Source organism: Leucopleurus acutus (genome assembly GCF_964270905.1).
Source record: "Leucopleurus acutus genome assembly, chromosome: 15".
NCBI classification, from domain to species: domain Eukaryota; kingdom Metazoa; phylum Chordata; class Mammalia; order Artiodactyla; family Delphinidae; genus Leucopleurus; species Leucopleurus acutus.
The window spans coordinates 80,408,284-80,427,749 of record NC_139157.1 but is presented as its reverse complement, the minus strand read 5'-3'; the positions used below and the strand labels follow the sequence as shown (position 1 = coordinate 80,427,749).

Genomic DNA, 19,466 nt, shown 5'->3' with positions numbered 1-19,466 from the left:
GAAATATTTAAACATTTTAATTGGCCATAATAATTGGTATGATATTTTTGAAACTCCAGTATTCAGCATAATTTAATTATCTACAGCCAATGGGATATTTTCTCTATCTGTGTATAGAGTTCCCGTATTGGTAGATTCTCATAACAAGTCCACAGAGTCCAGAACATTCATTTTGCCTGTCTGTAATTTTTTGGAAGGCATTTTGAACTGTCTCATTATAGTTGGCTTAATGTTTGAGTATATTTTTGGAAATTGTTCCCTTTTTTGTATTCTCTAAAATATTATAGAGCCATTAATTCAAGACTCTTTATGCTGGAAGAGTTAGTAACCTTAAATTTTTGTTGTTCTCATGGATATCTGTCAATGCAAAACATACCAGAAAATATAATTATCCTAATTCTCAAAGAACTGAAACTGTATGATCATATATTCCAAAGAAAAATATATATACAAAACTCTAAAATAAAGGCAAACTTATAACCAATTTTAAGTGGTGATTATTAAGAGTAAATATTGAAGGCATTTGCAGAAGTATTGTACATTTCCATGCAGATTTATTAAAAACAGTGACACTATATAATTTATGCTAGTTTTACATGACGTGTTTTAGTGCTGAGGTAAATATGAGGCTGGAAAAGAGGTAAGTAAATTGGAAAATGAATCAAAAGTATAAAAAACAAAATTTAAAATCAACCATTGTGCACATTGCCAAATACTTTCAAATATATAGTGGTTTTAAAAGTAATCAGCTAAAACGCCATCGATTCATGATGACTTAAAAATAAAAGAACTAACAGACAATTAAAGTGGACTGGAATAACATTTTCATTATATTTACTGTTGTGCAAAATTAATTTTAAAAGTATTATTTGCCTAGCCACACCTCAACTGTCTTGCATTGTGGAATTCAGAGGAATATGGGAATATGAAGCTTATATTTAAATAAAAATCCAATCTGGCATCAACTTTTCAGTTAATAGGGAAATGATTAGAATCGTGGAAGAATAATTCTAGCTATATTTAATAATTGTTTAATGTAGTTGTGTAATTAATTTAAAGCAGAAAGCAGATATTTAGTCATAGTTTTGTGGGATAGAGATTCCAAGAAGCATTCCAAATGTAATTTACATGCTCATTGACCAGCATGGTCCAACAGACCTCAGCCGTCCTGAGGTACCGCCCACTTTTGCCAACCTACCTTTATGCTTATAATTGTTATTAAAACTATTTTACCACCTTGTGTGTGAGCAGAACAATATAAGAAGGTTTGTGTAAATGTCAAGTGGACATTTATGCATTAGAATATTACTGAAGCAATTAACATTAAATCTATTTTAATTCAAAATCACTTAAAAAAACTTTTTACGACTTCTCCACAATTCTTCTTTCACAGACACATAAAATTCAAAGCTTGTGTCTGGTTTTGGAGCTCCAAATTTAATTTTCATAACTGACTTTGAGGCTGATTTTCAAAGAAGTTGTACTATCCAAAAAATATCGTTTCTAGATTTTTAAGAATTGAATTTTATTTGCCTCGATGAATTCAGGAGAAGGTAGCAGAAGATAAATAGTCGGTTTCTTGTGTCTTAGGTATTGAAAATTAGTCTAATTATTACATAAAATATATATTTCATACGAATTATTAGTTGTACATAAATATATAATAAAACGTATTTATAAAATACACAACACAGGATGAATTGTCATTTGTAAGAAGTATAAATTGTAGGTGATTAGGAGAATTACTTTGCACAAAAAAGTGAAAATGAAGAGTCAGGAAAATCATCAAACAGAAAATGAGTTTTGTTTCAATTCTCCCCAAAAGTGCAAAGTGAAGTTAGTTCACAAGGTAAGTGGTTAGAAATTCTTAAATAATATTCTGATAATTTTATTGGGACTAGCTAACTCCAGTCTGCTTTAATTTGTCTGTTCATATTTGCATATTGTTAATCTCCTTACATTGATACTAAAATATCTTGGAAAACAGAGGTCAAATAGTTTACTACAGTATAATTTCCAAACTAAGCTGGTCTAGGGTTCTAAGCCCACAGTGGATAATGGGTGAAGCTGAGGTCATATTAAATATTTATTCAGAACAATTTGTGAGTGTGTCAGGAGTGGGTGTTCTCACAAGTCACTTTCTAATCATCTAGTAAATGGCCATATATTTAGCTAACTTCAGCATAGAAATATGAATCTCTGTATAGGGTTATATATGTGTATATTAATTATATATACACATATATAAAATATTTTGGCTTTTCTGTTGCAAGCTTGAACCATTTTTAATTTCCAAAGCAATCCATCCTTTTCATTTTTTAACTTTGCCCATGATATTCACCATATTATTTTATTATCAAGAGATGTTTCCCTCCCTTTCATTCAGTAAACTCTTTCAGATGTGTTTGTAGAGCATATTACTGATTTGTAAAATATGTGTCATTTTGATTTTCTAGAATTGAAATAAAATATTGCCTTTGACATTTTTTATTTCCAAAACCTGCTGTTTTGGTAGTAAAAATATTGTGGTGATTTTAGCCACAATATTATTCTGATTGTTGTCATGTTAAAGTGTTTTGCTATTAAATGTATAAAAACTTATTTTTCCTGCAGTTTTTTTTTTGTGTGTGGTGTTTGACATTCATGCACATTAGAAATTGCCTTTATGGTAACTCCCGTCCATTTCCACACCTGTAAAGACCCAAAAGGGTTTTCCACACCACTGAGATAAAGTGTGGCTGTGATTGCCTCAGACAGGGTGGCTTAAGCTAATGGGATTTTCACCATACCCTGTTTCTTTTAGTGACATTCCACGGATTCCTGAGAGCTCCCATCCTCCACTGGAGTCCAGTGAGTATAAGATTTACTGTCTCCTTTAGTTATTTGATGTAAATGAGTTGGCAATCATGGCAGTCATGGGAAACCCAAAGGAGTTCTGCTTTAAGATTTTTCTCTTTCTGCTCTTTGTGTGTGTGTGTGTGTGGGGGGGTGTCTATCAAAAGTTCAAAAGTCTTTATTGGCAATAACCTTCTGCATCATAGCAGTCAGGATGCACAGAGCAAAATTAATATACTAACAGTTCTATTTGCTGTACATGAAAATGCATTGTGATACTGGATTATTCAGGTTGATTGGAAATTGGCTCAGTGTCATGAACAGTGAAGGAAACAGGCACATAAATAATTCTAATACAACGTAACGGTGTCAGATATGATCATGGAAGTGAGTGGGTGGAGTAGAGGGGGATTTCAGTGGAAATAAAGGGCCAGGGGACTGTGGCTAGAGGGTTGAGTTATCTACATGGGCATTAAAGGGACTCCAGATAAAAGAAGGTGATGGGGCTTCCCTGGTGGCGCAGTGGTTGAGAGTCCGCCTGCCGATGCAGGGGACGCAGGTTTGTGCCCCGGTCCAGGAAGATGCCACGTGCCGCGGAGTGGCTGGGCCCGTGAGCCATGGCCGCTGAGCCTGCGCGTCCGGAGCCTGTGCTCTGCAACAGGAGAGGCCACAACAGTGACAGGCCCGCGTACCTCAAAAAAAATGTGGAAGTAACTCAAATGTTTACCTTGCATTGGATGGGAGTTAAATTAATTATACTTGGGCTTGCTTATTATGTAACCCAGCTTATAGGAATAGAAAATACAAGGTGATTTAAGGGGAAAACAAGTGATGGTTATAAGAAGGTAGAAAATATATGGATGGGATAAACAAGGAAGTGGAGATTAGGTTAGTAAATCAAATGCATAGCATCATATTCTGCATACCTGCTAGACATGAGACCAGATTTGGTTTTGAGTTTTCTAATATAAAGAGGGAAATGGAACCAATTGCATAATTTATAGTGTTGATGTTATTTAAAAGGAAAAAAACTGGTATATTAGAAACATACTGACTATTAGAAGCAACAGTGTCATTGTACTGAGACCGAAGAAGAGAATTATCCTAAGAATACTTCATAGAAAAGACATAGTAATAAAGAATTTTATAGCACTGTTTCGTCTAGTTAAAAGTCTTCAGAAGGTACAGAATGACGCTGATTTAATTTAAACGTAAGTTGCATGTATGGAAAAAAATGTGGATGACATACTCTTGGGAAATGGTCCATAAATAGTGTTTTCTCAATAAAGCTAAGTTTTGAATAGCTGTAGGTTCAAGGTTATACTTGCTGGAGTGATAGCATTCTGCAGACATCCATACTGCTGGTTGTGGACACTTTATCAGTGACCCGGGAAGAGAGGACTTTCATTTAAAACGGGGGAGAAGAGCCTCACTGAGGGGCTGAGTGGGGAGCCAGCCTCCCTCCTCCACGCATGAATCACTAGACAGCATCCTCAGACAGGAGATTGGTCTGTAAGATCAAAATCAAAAGAGGTGTAAATCGTATTTTAAAACAGTGATGAATTCTATCTAGGCTTAGACGCAGCTCATAAATTATATGATATGTGCATTCATTTTAATTTCAGTGAGGACAGTTCATAGTAGATGATCCTAAGATAATTAACACAACGGGTACCGTCTTTCTTATCACTGATAGCATGAAACCTTTAACTGTATGCGAGGCTGTACAGGAACATACACAGGCCAATACCCTCTAGAAACGCAGAAAGTCAGTACTTACAGAGTGGAGCAAATAAATACAGTATTTGATTATATCACTTTAAATACCTTTAAAATGGACAATTAACCAAAGAAAGCACGATGATAACTTTCTAGGACTATCTCACTGATAGTAGGTCCTACTCTTATGGACGCCATTGAATTATGGTTTTATACCAGTAACAGATGCATTTAACATTTCGTGAAAAATATGTATTCTCCACACATAGGTTACAAATATGTTACTAAAAAGTACTTGATTTTTTTTTCTCATTTTAGGTTCTAGTTCCTTTGAATCTCAGAAGATGGAAAGGCCTTCCATTTCTGTAATTTCTCCAACAAGCCCTGGAGCTCTCAAAGATGCACCACAAGTCTTACCAGGACAACTTTCTGTATGTGTCTTTGGTACATGTTGGAGACCATTAGTAATAGCTCCCTGTTCTGAGTCTGTCTTTAAAATGTGTGGCTTTCTTTGAAGGCTGTGATACGGTCAGAGTCATTTAACAGCATAATCTACTTCATCAGTTTTCATTAATTTATTATTAGATTGTTCTTTTACTCATATATCTGGAAATATTTATTGAATGCCTACAGTGTGCCAGATGTTCTGAACAGTAAGTGATAAATGATAACATGAAATAATAAAGTATCAGTTATTTTTTGTGTGCTGTATAAAAGTTTCTAAGGTAAGTAGTTGGTTAGATGTAATAAACCTAGAGAGTCATGTGCTGTTTACTTAACAACCTCTTGAGCCTGGATCCTGAGAAACTTAAATTTAAGATATTTTTTTAACTTCTTAAGACATTTGATGAAACTTTGGTTGCTGATACTAGTGTGAAAAAGCTACAGTTTTCTTCACTGTTGTTTTATATGTGATCTGGGAAAAGCTGGAGTAAAGAAAACATGGCTAGTTATTAGGAAAAGCTACATTTCTTCAGATTATGGTAGAACACGGGACATTTGTATTAATAACTAAAAGAAAATCTTGCCTCACATTGTTCTATAAATAGTTGATCATGTGCTACTTCGGTAATGTGTGAATTTCTATAGTCTGTTTTTGCTGCTCTTCTCTTAGTTTTAATTAAACAAAGAAGATAACTGTAAGTTTGCTGTGATTTTTGAAACGCTTCCTGGTTTTAGCTTCTGTTTTTAGTAGGTTAAAGATCTTTGTCTAGTCTCTGTGCTATTTTATCTGCCCTGCTGTCTTTTTTATTTCAGTGTGTGTGTGGGAATCTCTCATACACTCCACCTATTTCAGGTTTATGAAAAACACACCTCTGGTATTAATTAGGAACAGAGGTATGGATTGGTACAGATCTGGGTTTGAATTCTTAACCTGCCCCTTACTACTCCCATGTTAAATTAGCTTATTTTGTTCTAATGACTCTTAAATGTATTCTGATCTATACCTATTAAACAACGCATGATCATAATTCTTATTTAACCATAAGCCCAAAACTAACTTCTAAATTAAAAAAAAAAAATTAAAGTTAACATTGTCCCCTGCCAGCACAAATACTGCGCTGACTGCATTAGGAGTTTGCAGGTAATATTTCAGTGTGCCATGTTCCTGGATTTTGTTATTGAGGTATCTTGTATCTTAGGAGAAATACCATTTGGCCTTCGCTTGGTTTAAAGGCATTTACGCATTGTACCTTCCTTTGCTCCTTTCCACTTCTCTCATGAAAAGTTATCTGTAATAGGTTAATTATAAAAATTAAATAAGAAAAAAATACCAGAAAACAGCAGTACCTGGTGTACAGAGGCATACAGCAAATGCGTTTCCTGATGTCTTCCAAGTTACCTGCATATACTCTTCCCAACATCAAACATTTTATTTCAACTACACTTGGCACTGCAGAATGCATTTAGTCATGCTATAATCATTATTAAGATACGTATAATCACCAAACACTTGCATTTAGCATTTAAAAACAAGGACAATTATTTCAATATCCCCCCTCTTCCCTTAGTCTTTTCTAAAAATTTTATCATTAGTTTTATTCCATCGCATGATATAAGAGACTATAAATCAACACTGCAGGCCCGCCTCTTGTAAGTCACACTTAAAATGCGTGAAAAGTCAAGTTCTAAAATGGTTATGCTTTCAAGTTGGTATTCTTTGCAGAAATAATATCTATAATTCAGTTGTATTTTGCAATTTGAAATTTCCTTCTTCAAGAATAATTTTAGTATTTTTTGTGAAATTATAATGCCTCATGATTTTTACAAATGCTAATTTCTTTCTCCATTGCTCTTAGGTGAAGCTGTGGTATGACAAAGTGGGCCACCAGCTGATTGTAAATGTTCTGCAAGCAACAGATCTACCCCCAAGAGTAGATGGGCGTCCCAGGAATCCCTATGTAAAAATGTATTTTCTTCCAGATAGAAGGTATGGAATAATTTTAGAAAAAGTATGCAAAAATCTTTGCTAATTAGAAAAAAGTAGAATTTCCTCTCTTGGGATACAGTTTCGTATATGTTTTAAAGCTTTATCGAGGTAGAATTGACATACCAGAAATTCCACATACTTTATATATTTTGATGAATTTGCACATATGCATACACCTGTGTTATAGCTTTAAAATGTAATAGATACTTCTCTATGAGGGAATAAACTATATTATCCCTAAAAAAAATTCCCTCAAGCCTTGTGTTTCTTTAAAATAATCTGCCAATTTTAAAATTGTCCATTACCTTGTTTCCACATCTATTAGTCTTTGACAGCCACATCATTTAGAATGTACCCTTGTGTATGCGTTTCTATAATTTCTGTAATCGTAACTACTGCCTACATTGTAGTTAAAACTAGAATCTTATTAAACTCGATAGTCTTTTCAGACTTGTATATTAAAAGTTATGAATGAAAGAGAGTAAACATCCCAAGAGCAGGGCTGCATGGAACTACAGTAGGTGGCAGCATACACTTGCGTTTGCTTTTTCATTGACAAAACATACTTATTTTTCAGTGATAAAAGTAAAAGGCGAACCAAAACAGTAAAGAAAGTACTAGAACCAAAATGGAACCAGACTTTTGTGTATTCACATGTGCATCGTAGAGATTTCAGAGAACGGATGTTGGAAATAACCGTGTGGGACCAGCCCAGGGTGCAAGAAGAGGAGAGTGAATTCCTTGGAGAGGTGAGGGGTGTCGTGAAGATCCGGGTCAGACGCCTCACGAGGCTTCTGTGATGTGCATTTTTATGGCTGCTTTTATTATATTTGGGGGACGGCGCTTGATCTAACCCGAGAGCTGCCCTTTCAGATCCTCATAGAGTTGGAGACGGCGCTTCTAGATGATGAACCTCATTGGTATAAACTTCAGACTCATGATGAATCCTCACTACCTCTGCCTCAGCCATCACCCTTCATGCCACGGCGACACGTCCACGGGGAGAGCGCCAGCAAAAAGCTGCAAAGTAGGTTAAGGCTCTTTTCAGTTACCAGAAGTAATTGTGTCGTTATGATCGAATCCGAGATGAACATTCAAGGTGTTTTTCCAAATGTTCATTAGAGATCGAAATATTGAATAATCAGTCATCTATATAAAGAGGCTTGGCAAAACCATTTTCTGCATTTTCCCAATGAAAGTAATATATACAGTACAGTGGAGTAATTCCACAGCTGAAAGCTTAAAAATTCTCAGATATAATTCTTTGCCCAGTCCTGATGGAGCTGTTCATTGGTTGACCGATGGGGTAATTTTTGTCATTATTGGTGGGTTGCTGCATAGAACATCTTAATAACAGTATAATTCCTGGATATTTTTAGTATTATTATTTGTGAGAAACAAGTTTTCAAAAGCATTGTAAAGTGTGTTTGCTGTTGTTCATCTGGTGATTGGGGAAAACACATTTTTCTTCTGTACTTATTAATTTTTGAATTAATGACAAAATCTCTTATTGAACAGATGAAACTTAGAAGCCTCGTTTTGGTAATCTGGAACCAAATTGTTTTCCTCATATAATTAAATACTTCATATTAGTGCTTCTCTGATCAATCATTGCCTCAAAATTAATGTTTCATGCAGTATGATGGCTAATTTTGAGGGCTAAACATAAATATTTTATAAAGGGCCCTGATGCCCTTTCAATACTATGAACTCAGTAGAGTTCCAGCCAAGAAAGTTCTCTTTGAACCTTTCCACTCAGCCCCATCCTCCCTGAACTGCAGAGGAGGGCGCATAATTGGGTAGAAAACAGTATACACTTCGCTATAGACCTTAATTAAAAACAATTTGAAGAGTCAAAATACTCTTCTATGAAATCCTCTTCCTTCTATGTGTCTTCAGTAATGAGGATGCTGAGAACATGTTATCCTTGGATAACGAATATTTTTTTAAACATCAGCTCTGCATTAACTTTGTAGTACATATATGTATAACTGAATCACTTTGCTGTACACCTGAGACATCGTAAATCAACTCTACTTCACCAAAAGTGAAAGTATTTAGTAATAATGTAATTAGCTTTAAAAAAAAATGTGACCATGTCCTCCACATTTCCTGACCCAAGCGGACACAGAGGTATCTGTTTGCCTTCCTGTCGTGCAGGGTCCCAGCGAATCAGTGACAGTGACATATCAGACTATGAGGTTGATGATGCCATTGGAGTGGTCCCTCCAGGTGCGTGGGGGAACGTGGCCGGCTTCACTGTGCTTCCGTGCTTGCTTTGCTGCCAGCTTCCAGACGTCCTTGGGTCCCATATTGGAGATTTAGAGCACGGAGAAGTCTGGATTATACTATTCCATGGTGACTTGTCTTCCAAATTATTAAGAAAGTTTGAGGTGGACTAGTAAATACTCATTTAACATCCCCACTTAAATTAGTCAGGGTCCCCCTTAGAAGCTAACGAAGTTCAAATCATCATTTCACAATGCTCTGAGCAGAAGTGAAAATATGACTTTTGAAAGGATAGAGTTAATTCTGTAATAAAAATTCCATTCTCCTGTGTTTATACTGTATGTCTATGACTTCGCTCCCTCCGTTTCTGAAAATAATGTAGCCTTCCATGGAATACACTGAGACAGGTGCATGGCAGGGTTGAAAACTGCATGTGGCATGGCTTAGCTTTTAACGCTTTTGTGAAATGCTCAGCACTGATTATACGCAGAATGTGTCTGTATGTCTTAAAATAAGGAAATGCTTTAGAAAGGTTCAATATTCGTTTGAAGTCATTGTCTTTTTGTCATTGTATAAATTAGTAAAGTCTTTGTGACACTGTGCAGTTCAAATCTATGTTTCTCATCTGAGTCTAGTCAGAAAGTGAGTCAAACCAAGTAGTGAAGACGTATTTTCTTGGCACTAATCCTGTTCCCTTTATTTACTAATGAAGAGTGGGGAGATATTCAGATAAGAAGACATTAAAGAGAAAATCTTTAGACATTAAAGAACATTAAAGAAAATCTTTAGACATTAAAGAAAAACTCCTATAAATAGGAGTTCTTAAAGACATTTCTTTGGGACAGTATTGACAGATGTTCCCCTAATGTACATAATTTCTCAGGTGGGGATGCACTTAATTAGAGGGCAATGGTGTTGGTAAAGTCAGTAGACCTTACAAAGACTAGTGACTGAGGCCGCAATTTAGAGAGATACATATGACTTCATTAAAACTGGGAGAAAATTATGGAGAGTTCCCTAAAATTAAGCTTCATTTGCTCCGTGAAACTCAGAGAAAATCTTGTCTTTGATCACTGTATGAAAGTAGCAGATATCTTAAAAACAGTGAATCTGGTTCTGTGCATATCTGTGTACTTAGATATTACTCCTTGATATCAGACCATCAGGGAGAGTTTGAAATAATAGTGGGTCATTGTGGATGACAGTTCATGTTTTGCTCTCTGAGTTTGTTGATTTATGAAAGGATCAGAATAATTAGGCACACTCTACCCAGAAACTTTCACCCAGAGTTTAATAGAATATTGTCTTTATGGAATTGAAAGGGGGAAGGTACTTCTCCATGGTACCCGTTGGCATATTTAAATAGAATTCAGACGATTCCTCGTAGGAAAGGGGTCTTGTCAACAAACCTTTCTAACAAGAATCTTGGCTGTTAATTCGTCTTAATGTTGTCACTTCTTACTCATCTGAATAGAATTTACTTCTGTGGGTGGTTCTCACAGGCTATTCACCTAAAATTTCACATTTTTATGATGAGGCCGGATAGCGAATGAATGAATGAATGAATGAACAGCTAATTCAACAAATACTTACAAAAACGATGAGTTTCTTCTTTTTTCCCTGAGAGACCACATGGGTAACAGCCAAAATGGGAAGTATAGGACCGACTGCAGTGATGTTAGTTAGTGTTTGGAACCACCAAAGAACACTGAATTCTAGATATATCTATATTCCATCCTGATATAAACATATGATTATACATGTTTATATCAGGGATTATCCTTTTACCATAGAGAAGCAGTGTCTGAATTGTCATTTCAAATGATATCCATTTTTATTTAGCATTTAAAATGTAACGAGGCAAACTTTTAATAGAATAGAACTAATAAATTACGTAAGCCAATTGGTAATATTTTATGTTCCAGAGATTTCTTCATAAATTAATAAAGGAGATAATGGAATTTATTTATATTTTAGGGGTGCCCTTCAGTGATTCAAAATGTATATATGGTAGCTTCTAAAGATATAATAAACAATACATTTTAAGTGAAGAGGAAAGATAGTAAAATAAGGGCAAGAAGCTAAAATAAAGTGAGGGGATAAGTTAATAAACAAGTGTGTTGATACATTACCAGATATTCTAAGAGGCTGATTACAGATTTCCTAGTGTCCAGTATAGAGAGAACTTTGTTCACGCGTGGATGCCAGGTAGTTCTACGTGTGTTTAACACACTCAATGAAGCTTCTGGTTACGTTTGCTGAAGCAGCTGGAAAGTGTCATTTAGATGTTCTACCGCAACTGGGCCTTGAACTTCCTAATACCTGGCTTCTCTAGGACCACAGGGTTCTATGTCCTCGTTTGATGTATTACCACCTTTAAGCAGTTGAGGCCTCCAGAGCTACATCTTACTACCTTTATGGTTATCATAGCCTTATTGTTACTTAAAATAAGTAATTTCAGCTGCTTAAGAAGAATAAAAATAACCACACAACGGAATGCCCTCATCTGAGGCCAGGCGTCTGGCAACCTCAACTTTCAGACCATTACTGCAAGTTCAGAAAATGAAAAAACAACAACAACAAAAACAACCCGATAACTTTGAGCTAACTGAAACATTGAAATGAGCATAACATAGCAGTTCCTTCTTACCTTTTTTCTGAAGGCGGAGTGCCTGTTGTCAACAGTAAAATAAACATAATATAAAAAAATGAATTATTATAAAAAGCAGGGAAAGGCCTATGAATGCATATTAGGGTAGGATAAAAAAGACATTAATCTCTATGTAAATACAAAGAATCCAAGAAAAAAATGAATTATACCCTTTTACAGAAGATGCCTAAAGTCTCTAAAAATTACTTCAGAATAATTACTTATTCCAAATCGAAAAGTTCCATTTATATACCTTGAGTATTCACTGAAATCTTGAAATGGTGTTCCCAATTCAATCCTGACCTTCCATAATTACAATATAATTGATACCAGATGTTTTCAAATGATACCAAATTGTAATTTAAAATGTTTTAAGTAATTCAGACTTTGGATTAATTATCTTTAAAACAGCCACCATTATTTTTTAATATTGAACGATGAAATAAATCCACTACATGTAAATTTAGTTGGTTTCGTTCTAGACTTAATATTTGTATGTCTGAACAAGGAAATTTTCTACATGAAATTCAAAATAGTACCTGAATTGCTCTTATCTTTGTCATAAAATGAAATTATAAATTATACCACTTATGTTTCTATTATTTGGTCCTTTACCGATGTTTTTAGAGAGTAACAAAATAGCTGAGCTTCTTTGGTGTCAATATTGTCAAATTGGCCTTTATGTAATGTTTAAAGACCTTCCGTATATTCTAAGCTTAGTCAAAAGATTATACAATCACAACAAATAAACTGTTGGGAAATTTAGTCTGCCTTTAATAATAATGTTACATGGCATATTTTAAAAATAATGTGCGAGTTGTCAAGTAAATAATGAGTAGCAGTTCAAGCTACCCTGTTAGACTTAATGTTTTCATGGTTGTGTACATTTCATGTAGTTGTAAATATCATTATTTTTCCTTTGGCCACAGAATTTTTTATTTTCCTTCCAATAATAGCAACAATAACCCTGTGAAAACATTAATTAAACTGTTACTGTGGTTTGCTGTTTTATCTTAACTAAATCAGAGATCATAGAAACCTTTTGGTTTCAAGGGAGAATGACTTTTAGAATTTAATTTTAAGTAACTGTATTAACTTAATTGTGTTAGGTTACTAACACATTTGTGGAATAGTTTCAGATGTCTGGGGTAGATTTGATAATTGTTTCTTTCGGAGGGTTGATTTCTTCTGCATTATGGCCATAGTCAGCTCCACCCATACCCTATTTTCATTTGAAAATTGCAGTATTATCTGTGGTCCTCAAAATTCACAATCAGTGTTTGTTATAGTGAAGCCCTGCTGCTCTTCTTTGTCAATTAAAATTGGTATGGTAGCATCTTTATTTTCTTATTAGTGAAGCCATCTGAAATCCAACTAACATAATTTATCCTCTGGCAGAAAAATTCCAATAACATTCGAAGAGACACTAAATTTCTAAGCATTGACTTGTATATGAGTAACATTTCACTGTCAAGTGCTTGATTTGTGTTGCTAAAAAAATCACTCACTCATTCCGTAAACTAGTATCCCAACTCATCCTGACATCTGAGGCATCAGCTGTCATATTTGTCATGAGTATCTCCATGGTAACCTTTGAGCCAAGCTGTACCCGGTCCCCATGCATGTGTATGTTACATTCTGTACCTATACTTAGTAGTTTTGTCGATAAGGCTGGTAATACTGACTGCATGGCATTTATCTTCATAGGTCGATGGCCGCTTTCCATGTCATTTGATGTCTCCACATGACCACTGACACTATAGAAGAATACTGACTCGTTGTTTGTGTATACTCTTGCCAGTAGGTTATAGGTCTAGTGCTAGAGAAAGCAAACCTTCAACATTAACTGTGCCAGAGCAGCAGAGAACAACGCATCACCGATCACGGTCGGTATCTCCTCATCGTGGCGATGATCAGGGGAGGCCGCGTTCCCGTTTACCAAATGTGCCATTACAGAGGTAGGCTTCGAGAACAGCTTAGCATCCTTGACGGTACTCTTTATCATAATACAGTGCAAACTGCCACGAGACTCTAACAGAAATGAAATAATGGTTTGGTCAATCAAGTTATTTTTTTCAGAATCCTTTGTAGGCAAAATGCCTTTTTATTCATTACCCAACCTATGCAACATTCTGTTCTCTAATCTCAGGTAATCTCCCAGGGAGTGGAAGAAGTGAATGTTGCAAGCACAGTTTTTGAATAACTGTCTTGTATTCTGTTTGCTAGTTAATTTTCTCCTGTTGGGAGAAATTGTATGGTAATAAATTAGACCTGTGCAGAGAAGTGGCACAAATGATGAGGTTGAGGCAGAATGCATTTTTAAGAAATTTGGGATTGTCTCTTTGAAGCACTTTAAATGTTTGGAAAAGCATATAAAATGGAAGTTATATCGTGCTGTATTTCATCTCACCCTGAAATACACTTCTGAAATTTTCACTAAGTATGCAGATGAAAATCGTGGTCCTTTTTTGATGGAAGTAAACAAAGGAGGTTAGAGAAATACAGCACAGGCAAAGCAATGGTAGAGAATAAATACCTTTAAAACATGTATTTGGTGATGAGGCCAGCACTTTTCAAGCCGTGTCAGTTATTTGCCAATTACCGTCCATTCTTTCCTGTTAGTCTGTCATCCTGTTTGGGGAAGGTGGTACATTGTGATGCATGTAAATGTTTGCAATCATTTCAGGAGTTTAGATGAAATTCATCCAACAAGAAGGTCACGTTCTCCAACCAGACACCACGATGTGTCCTGCAGCCCAGTTGGTCACAGACCCGGAGATGTGGACAGTCAGTGTCTATCAGAACAAGACAGGTATTTGTCCACGTTATGATCGCAACACTGTATGTCTTCTTTGCTCTGTTTTCGTCTATGATAGGTATCTTGGTATAGTACAAAAGACAGGAAAAGTATTTCATCATTCAAAACTGAACTTCTCCCAAGGAACGACTCTTAAGATATTCTAATAGAAATGCAACTCTGGGAAATATTTGACTAATATTATATTGTCATAAAAGGTGCATTTAAAAAAAATCAATTTATGTTTAGCCAGTTTTAAATGTACAGTTTGTTGTTGACTTAGATACTAACCTAAATTATAGAAGGGAGTCTACATAAGCAATTTTCAAATATTTTATTTTTTGTGGGTTGCAGTCTTTGGGATATTATTTATGTAATGATAAAATTATGTTTTTTCTGCAATAAAAAGTTTTTGGGTACAGGCCATCTGAAAGACAGTTACTATTGCAGAGTTTCTGTGAAAACTTCAGCAGTCATATTTTTCAGTACACCTACTTCCCATAAAATGTAGTTACCTAAAATGTCTATAAAGTACAAAATATTGAAATGGATTCTTTCTTCTGTGGATGTGTACTTAGGCTTAGTTCTGCATCTGTTTGATGTTATGACTCCATGGTTCTACATGCCCGCGGACTTTCTCCTCAGACCAACGCCCTTCCCGTAAGATGGGCCTGACCACAAGCTCACGATCTGTTTTAGGTTGTTAGAATTCCCAGCTGGTTGAATCGTGTCTTCTGGCTTTTTGAAGTGTAGAAACTTTTAGGGAAGGGTAGGGAATGAGGTTGGTACACAATGATTGATTTTTGCTGTGTAGTCAAGGACACAGAACTCAAGGAGAGCCTCTTAGCTCCCTAACTGTCACCCTGAGGGAGCCATGACCTTCAGGAGATGAGGTTGTGGTACTTACTGGGACAGAGCACTGCTCGGAGGAGGGTGTCCCCGCTGCTCAGGTGGAGTGGAGTCAGGTGAGGGTCCCTTTGTTGACATTCACTGGGGCCACCATGAATTTAGGTGAGGAGGGGGAAAAAGAAGGACTTCTGGGCCAGGGCATTCAATAGAGTGAAATTAATTTGAGTGTAGAAAAAGTATCAGTTTTAAGATAAAACATTCCTAATCAAGTATGTTCTTAGTTGGTAAAGGAGAAACAGAATAAGTGATATTGCATTTTACAGGCTGTAAGAGCCAAGAAAACGGTCATGCTTTGAGTTGCTAAAAAGAAATTTTAAAATTTAGGGTTCCCATTAGTATCAGAAAAGCCAGATTTATAGGGCTTTTAAAAGTTGTTAAAATACCTAAGTGTCTAGAATTGGAAACAGATTTCTATGTCTTATTTGGGGAAGGTTCAGTTTAGTTTAGTTTTGCCTTGATACTCTGTGAAATCACTTTGAAATACAATAGCAACAGCTAGGACTTCGACCATAATGTTTGTACTTTATTGTTGAAAATTTTAAAAGTACTGTCATGTTTATTTTTGTTTAACCTCTCAAGCAAATATGCTAGTGTAGACAATCTGGTTTCTTCCCTTTCCATGTTGTCATCGGCATACCATTGGCATAACCCATGTCATTTAATGCCTCATAACTTATCTGTTTCACTCACCACCCATCCTGTCTGTGCAGTGAGCTTCTCATGCTTCCCAGAGCAAAACGAGGACGAAGTGCAGAATGCCTACACACCACCAGGTAAATACAGGAATTTGGTGACGGTAACTGTGTGTGATGACTCTTTCCATTCTACTCTGCTTCCGTCTCCCCCTTAGAGGTATTATTACAAATACGTGAAATTAATTTCCCCAGTGTTCAAATTGGTTTTGTTTTATATGGAGGTTGTGGAAAAGGTTCCAAATATATTTGAATTCTGATCCAGACAGACTGCTTTTCTATCAAAGTATTTGAAATCCAGAGGCTGCTGAGCCTCTGTGGCTGTAAATGTGTTTACACATTTCCAAAACCGAGGAACCAATTTCTGCAATTAAAATTCTATAACCTCGCTGTGAGCCCCACCACACACACACACACACATCTAGACACAAGAGGTCCGATCCGCTGTGCATGGCAGTGTTACTGTTTCTGTGATTATAAGTTCACTTTGTTTTAGCCTTCTTTTATTTTTATGTTTTGGTTCTACTGTTGTTTTCTTTCTATTTGCTTTTAATAAGATCTTTACCACTTCATTTTTAAGAGCTGAGCTTCAGTTTCCTTCTTGATAAAGAGTGCGGATATATGACCTGTTAACTTCTAAGCCCTCCCTCCCTTCATACCCTCATCAGGTCAGAAATGCTACACTACCAAATGTCCCATAGCGACACGTAACGGTATAAAGCCTCCTTAAAGATGAGAAGAAGAGGGGATACATTATTGTCGTCTAAATTGGAGCTGAGAACCTAGCACTTTATTTTCATCTCATTACATCTTGGATCTCATATCCCAAATAAGTCCTTTTACAGATTACTCAAAGAATACAGTCTGTGTGTATTTATTGTCAATGTGAAGTTAATGGAAGGTAAAGAATAACTAGGTGAGACAAATGAACTAACACACAGATAAACTCTTTCAAATATTATGGCCATAAAGAGTAAATAGGAGAGAGAAGGAAAGAGCTGTACCTGGAAAACCTGCGACGCAAACACAGATGCAGCTTTATTGTGTCTGTGTGGACCTGGGCTTCCGCTCAGGAATTGAACGTGATCGCCCGAATGAGAACTAACTTCTTACATGTATTAAACTCTGCTAGTGATAACTACTGCCCTGTGTGCGATGCCACAGGGAAAAATGAGGGATGTTAGTGCTGTTTGCAAACTGGAGAACTAATGTAAAATCCTAACTATTGTAAAAAGTCAGCTCAATGCTTTATAATTCGAAAGCCTCCAGCCTTACTTTGTTGTCCTGACAAATAGTTTAATAGGAGTGATTTCTTTACAGATTCAGAAAATTTTCTCATAGTCCTGTTGGGGTGACTACAACTGTAAAACACAAACAAAACAAAGCTTTCATATTTATTAGGCACCTGGTGTGTGCCTGGCCCCCAACGTGTGGGCACTTCTAACACGTTCACACCAGTAAGCTAAACAGAATCACTAAATATATTGTTTTTCTTTCCGTTACATCCCACTTTCGAAGGTAAAATAACAGGATAGGCACAATAGGATAAGCTAGTAGTTTCATCATTTTGTAAAATCTTATCTTCAGAATACAACCTATCATATTCACTTATGACTTTTAAGAATAAAACCTGTGTATTTACTACTTTCCAGTAAACAAGGAAAATAACATTCATTGAGTACCAAGCACAGTGGTAATTATTTAAGGAATTTTATCTCCATGTCCTGACAATAGTTGTATCATATGAACATTATTATCCTCATTTCACAGATGAGGAAAGATGCTAAGAAAGTTTTATTTGACATGTAACAGAGCAAGGATTCCAAATCAGGTCTATTTGAAGTTTTCCACTGAACTAGTTTTTCCAAAAATGTGATCCGAGGAGTTGGTTCTGCATGAAGTTCAGCCAATTGAAGAGTCTGTGAGTCAAACATATTTTGGAAACTTTGCAAATTAAAGCCACTCCCTGGAGATTTCATACGCACAGCATATCAAAGTCACATACTACAGAAATCTGTCTCATATTGTTTAATTCATCCCCCCCATTGTTATCATTATCAAATGCTTCTTCCATAAAACCTTTCCTGAGACGGTCATGTTGTACAGAAAATGCTGTGGCTTCCTTACTGTGTCCTAGACCCTTTGTACCTGTTATTTCACTTAATCCTCACAGCATCCCTGTGAAAGATTATTTCCTCCATGATATAGACGTAGAAAAAGGCTTGATGACTTGAATCACCCAGGTTCACAGCCAATAAATGGCAAAGCCAATGTGGACCTTCAAACTAAAAACTGTGGCCACTTTTCATTCTATTTCCATTCTCTGCTGACCCCTGTTAGAGTGTAACCCCCCCCAAAAAAATTCACTTTTGAACCAATTGCTTAGAAAAGTTGTGTAGCAACTTGTTACTAAAGACAGTTGCCTAAGGTTTAGGAGTTGAAAAGAAGATTCTGTCTGTGAAGCAGGCTGAATCCTTTGCTTCAGTAAAAGTGTCCTCAATCTGTGCTTGAATGTGGTACTTTAATACATTTTAAACCACAGCTTTAAAAGATTTCCTGAATCAACCATTAGTATAAACATGAATAAACCCACGGGGGTGTTTGATATTTAATATCTCCTCAGCAAATGTTTATTCTATTCTTGATTTTATCGTACTTTAATGTAAGCCAAAAATGGACAATAGATTTTCATGATTGACAGTTAAAGTTTGTAGAAACATTATTAAATTACCAAAACATTCATTGACAGGACCAAATTTACCCTTGGTGATATAGATAGTCCAGAATTCCTTATAGGTTTTAAAGGAATTCAGATGATGTTGGGCCTTGTTTCTGCCAAGTCAGAATTCATGTTCTGGTTGCAGCTAATACCCATCCCACCCAATTTCTGGTGATAAATGTTACCTGCTGTTGGATTTGTATCCAGAAGGTGACAAATGGAAAGGACTTGTCCACTGCAGTCACCTCTTTTTTTTTTTTTTTTTTTTTCGGTACGCGGGCCTCTCACTGCTGTGGCCTCTCCCGTTGCGGAGCACAGGCTCAGCGGCTATGGCTCATGGGCCCAGCTGCTCCGTGGCATGTGGGATCTTCCCGGACTGGGGCACGAACCCGCGTCCCCTGCATCGGCAGGCGGACTCTCAACCACTGCGCCACCAGGGAAGCCCTGCACTCACCTCTTGATCTTCCTTCCTTTACTGCCTTCAA

At 36.2% G+C, this 19,466-nt stretch overlaps 1 protein-coding gene across 48 annotated transcripts in view; it reads left to right on the top strand.

Moving 5' to 3' along the window:
- The window catches only part of LOC309972198 (regulating synaptic membrane exocytosis protein 1), a gene marked incomplete at both ends in the record, with an annotated part of 218,748 nt that overhangs the window by 58,627 nt on the left and 140,655 nt on the right, over positions 1–19,466 (top strand). For 19 of the 48 annotated variants that reach the window (XM_082855758.1, XM_082855753.1, XM_082855731.1 and 16 more), the window contains 9 exons: positions 2,804–2,850; positions 4,873–4,985; positions 6,855–6,985; positions 7,563–7,734; positions 7,859–8,012; positions 9,146–9,217; positions 13,669–13,822; positions 14,551–14,676; positions 16,281–16,343. In XM_082855758.1, coding sequence (XP_082711884.1) covers positions 2,804–2,850; positions 4,873–4,985; positions 6,855–6,985; positions 7,563–7,734; positions 7,859–8,012; positions 9,146–9,217; positions 13,669–13,822; positions 14,551–14,676; positions 16,281–16,343 — 1,032 coding nt within the window. Of the gene's footprint in view, positions 1–2,803; positions 2,851–4,872; positions 4,986–6,854; positions 6,986–7,562; positions 7,735–7,858; positions 8,013–9,145; positions 9,218–13,665; positions 13,823–14,550; positions 14,677–16,280; positions 16,344–19,466 lie in introns of all 48 variants that reach the window. The other 29 variants (XM_082855719.1, XM_082855763.1, XM_082855750.1 and 26 more) reach the window with 3 other exon arrangements.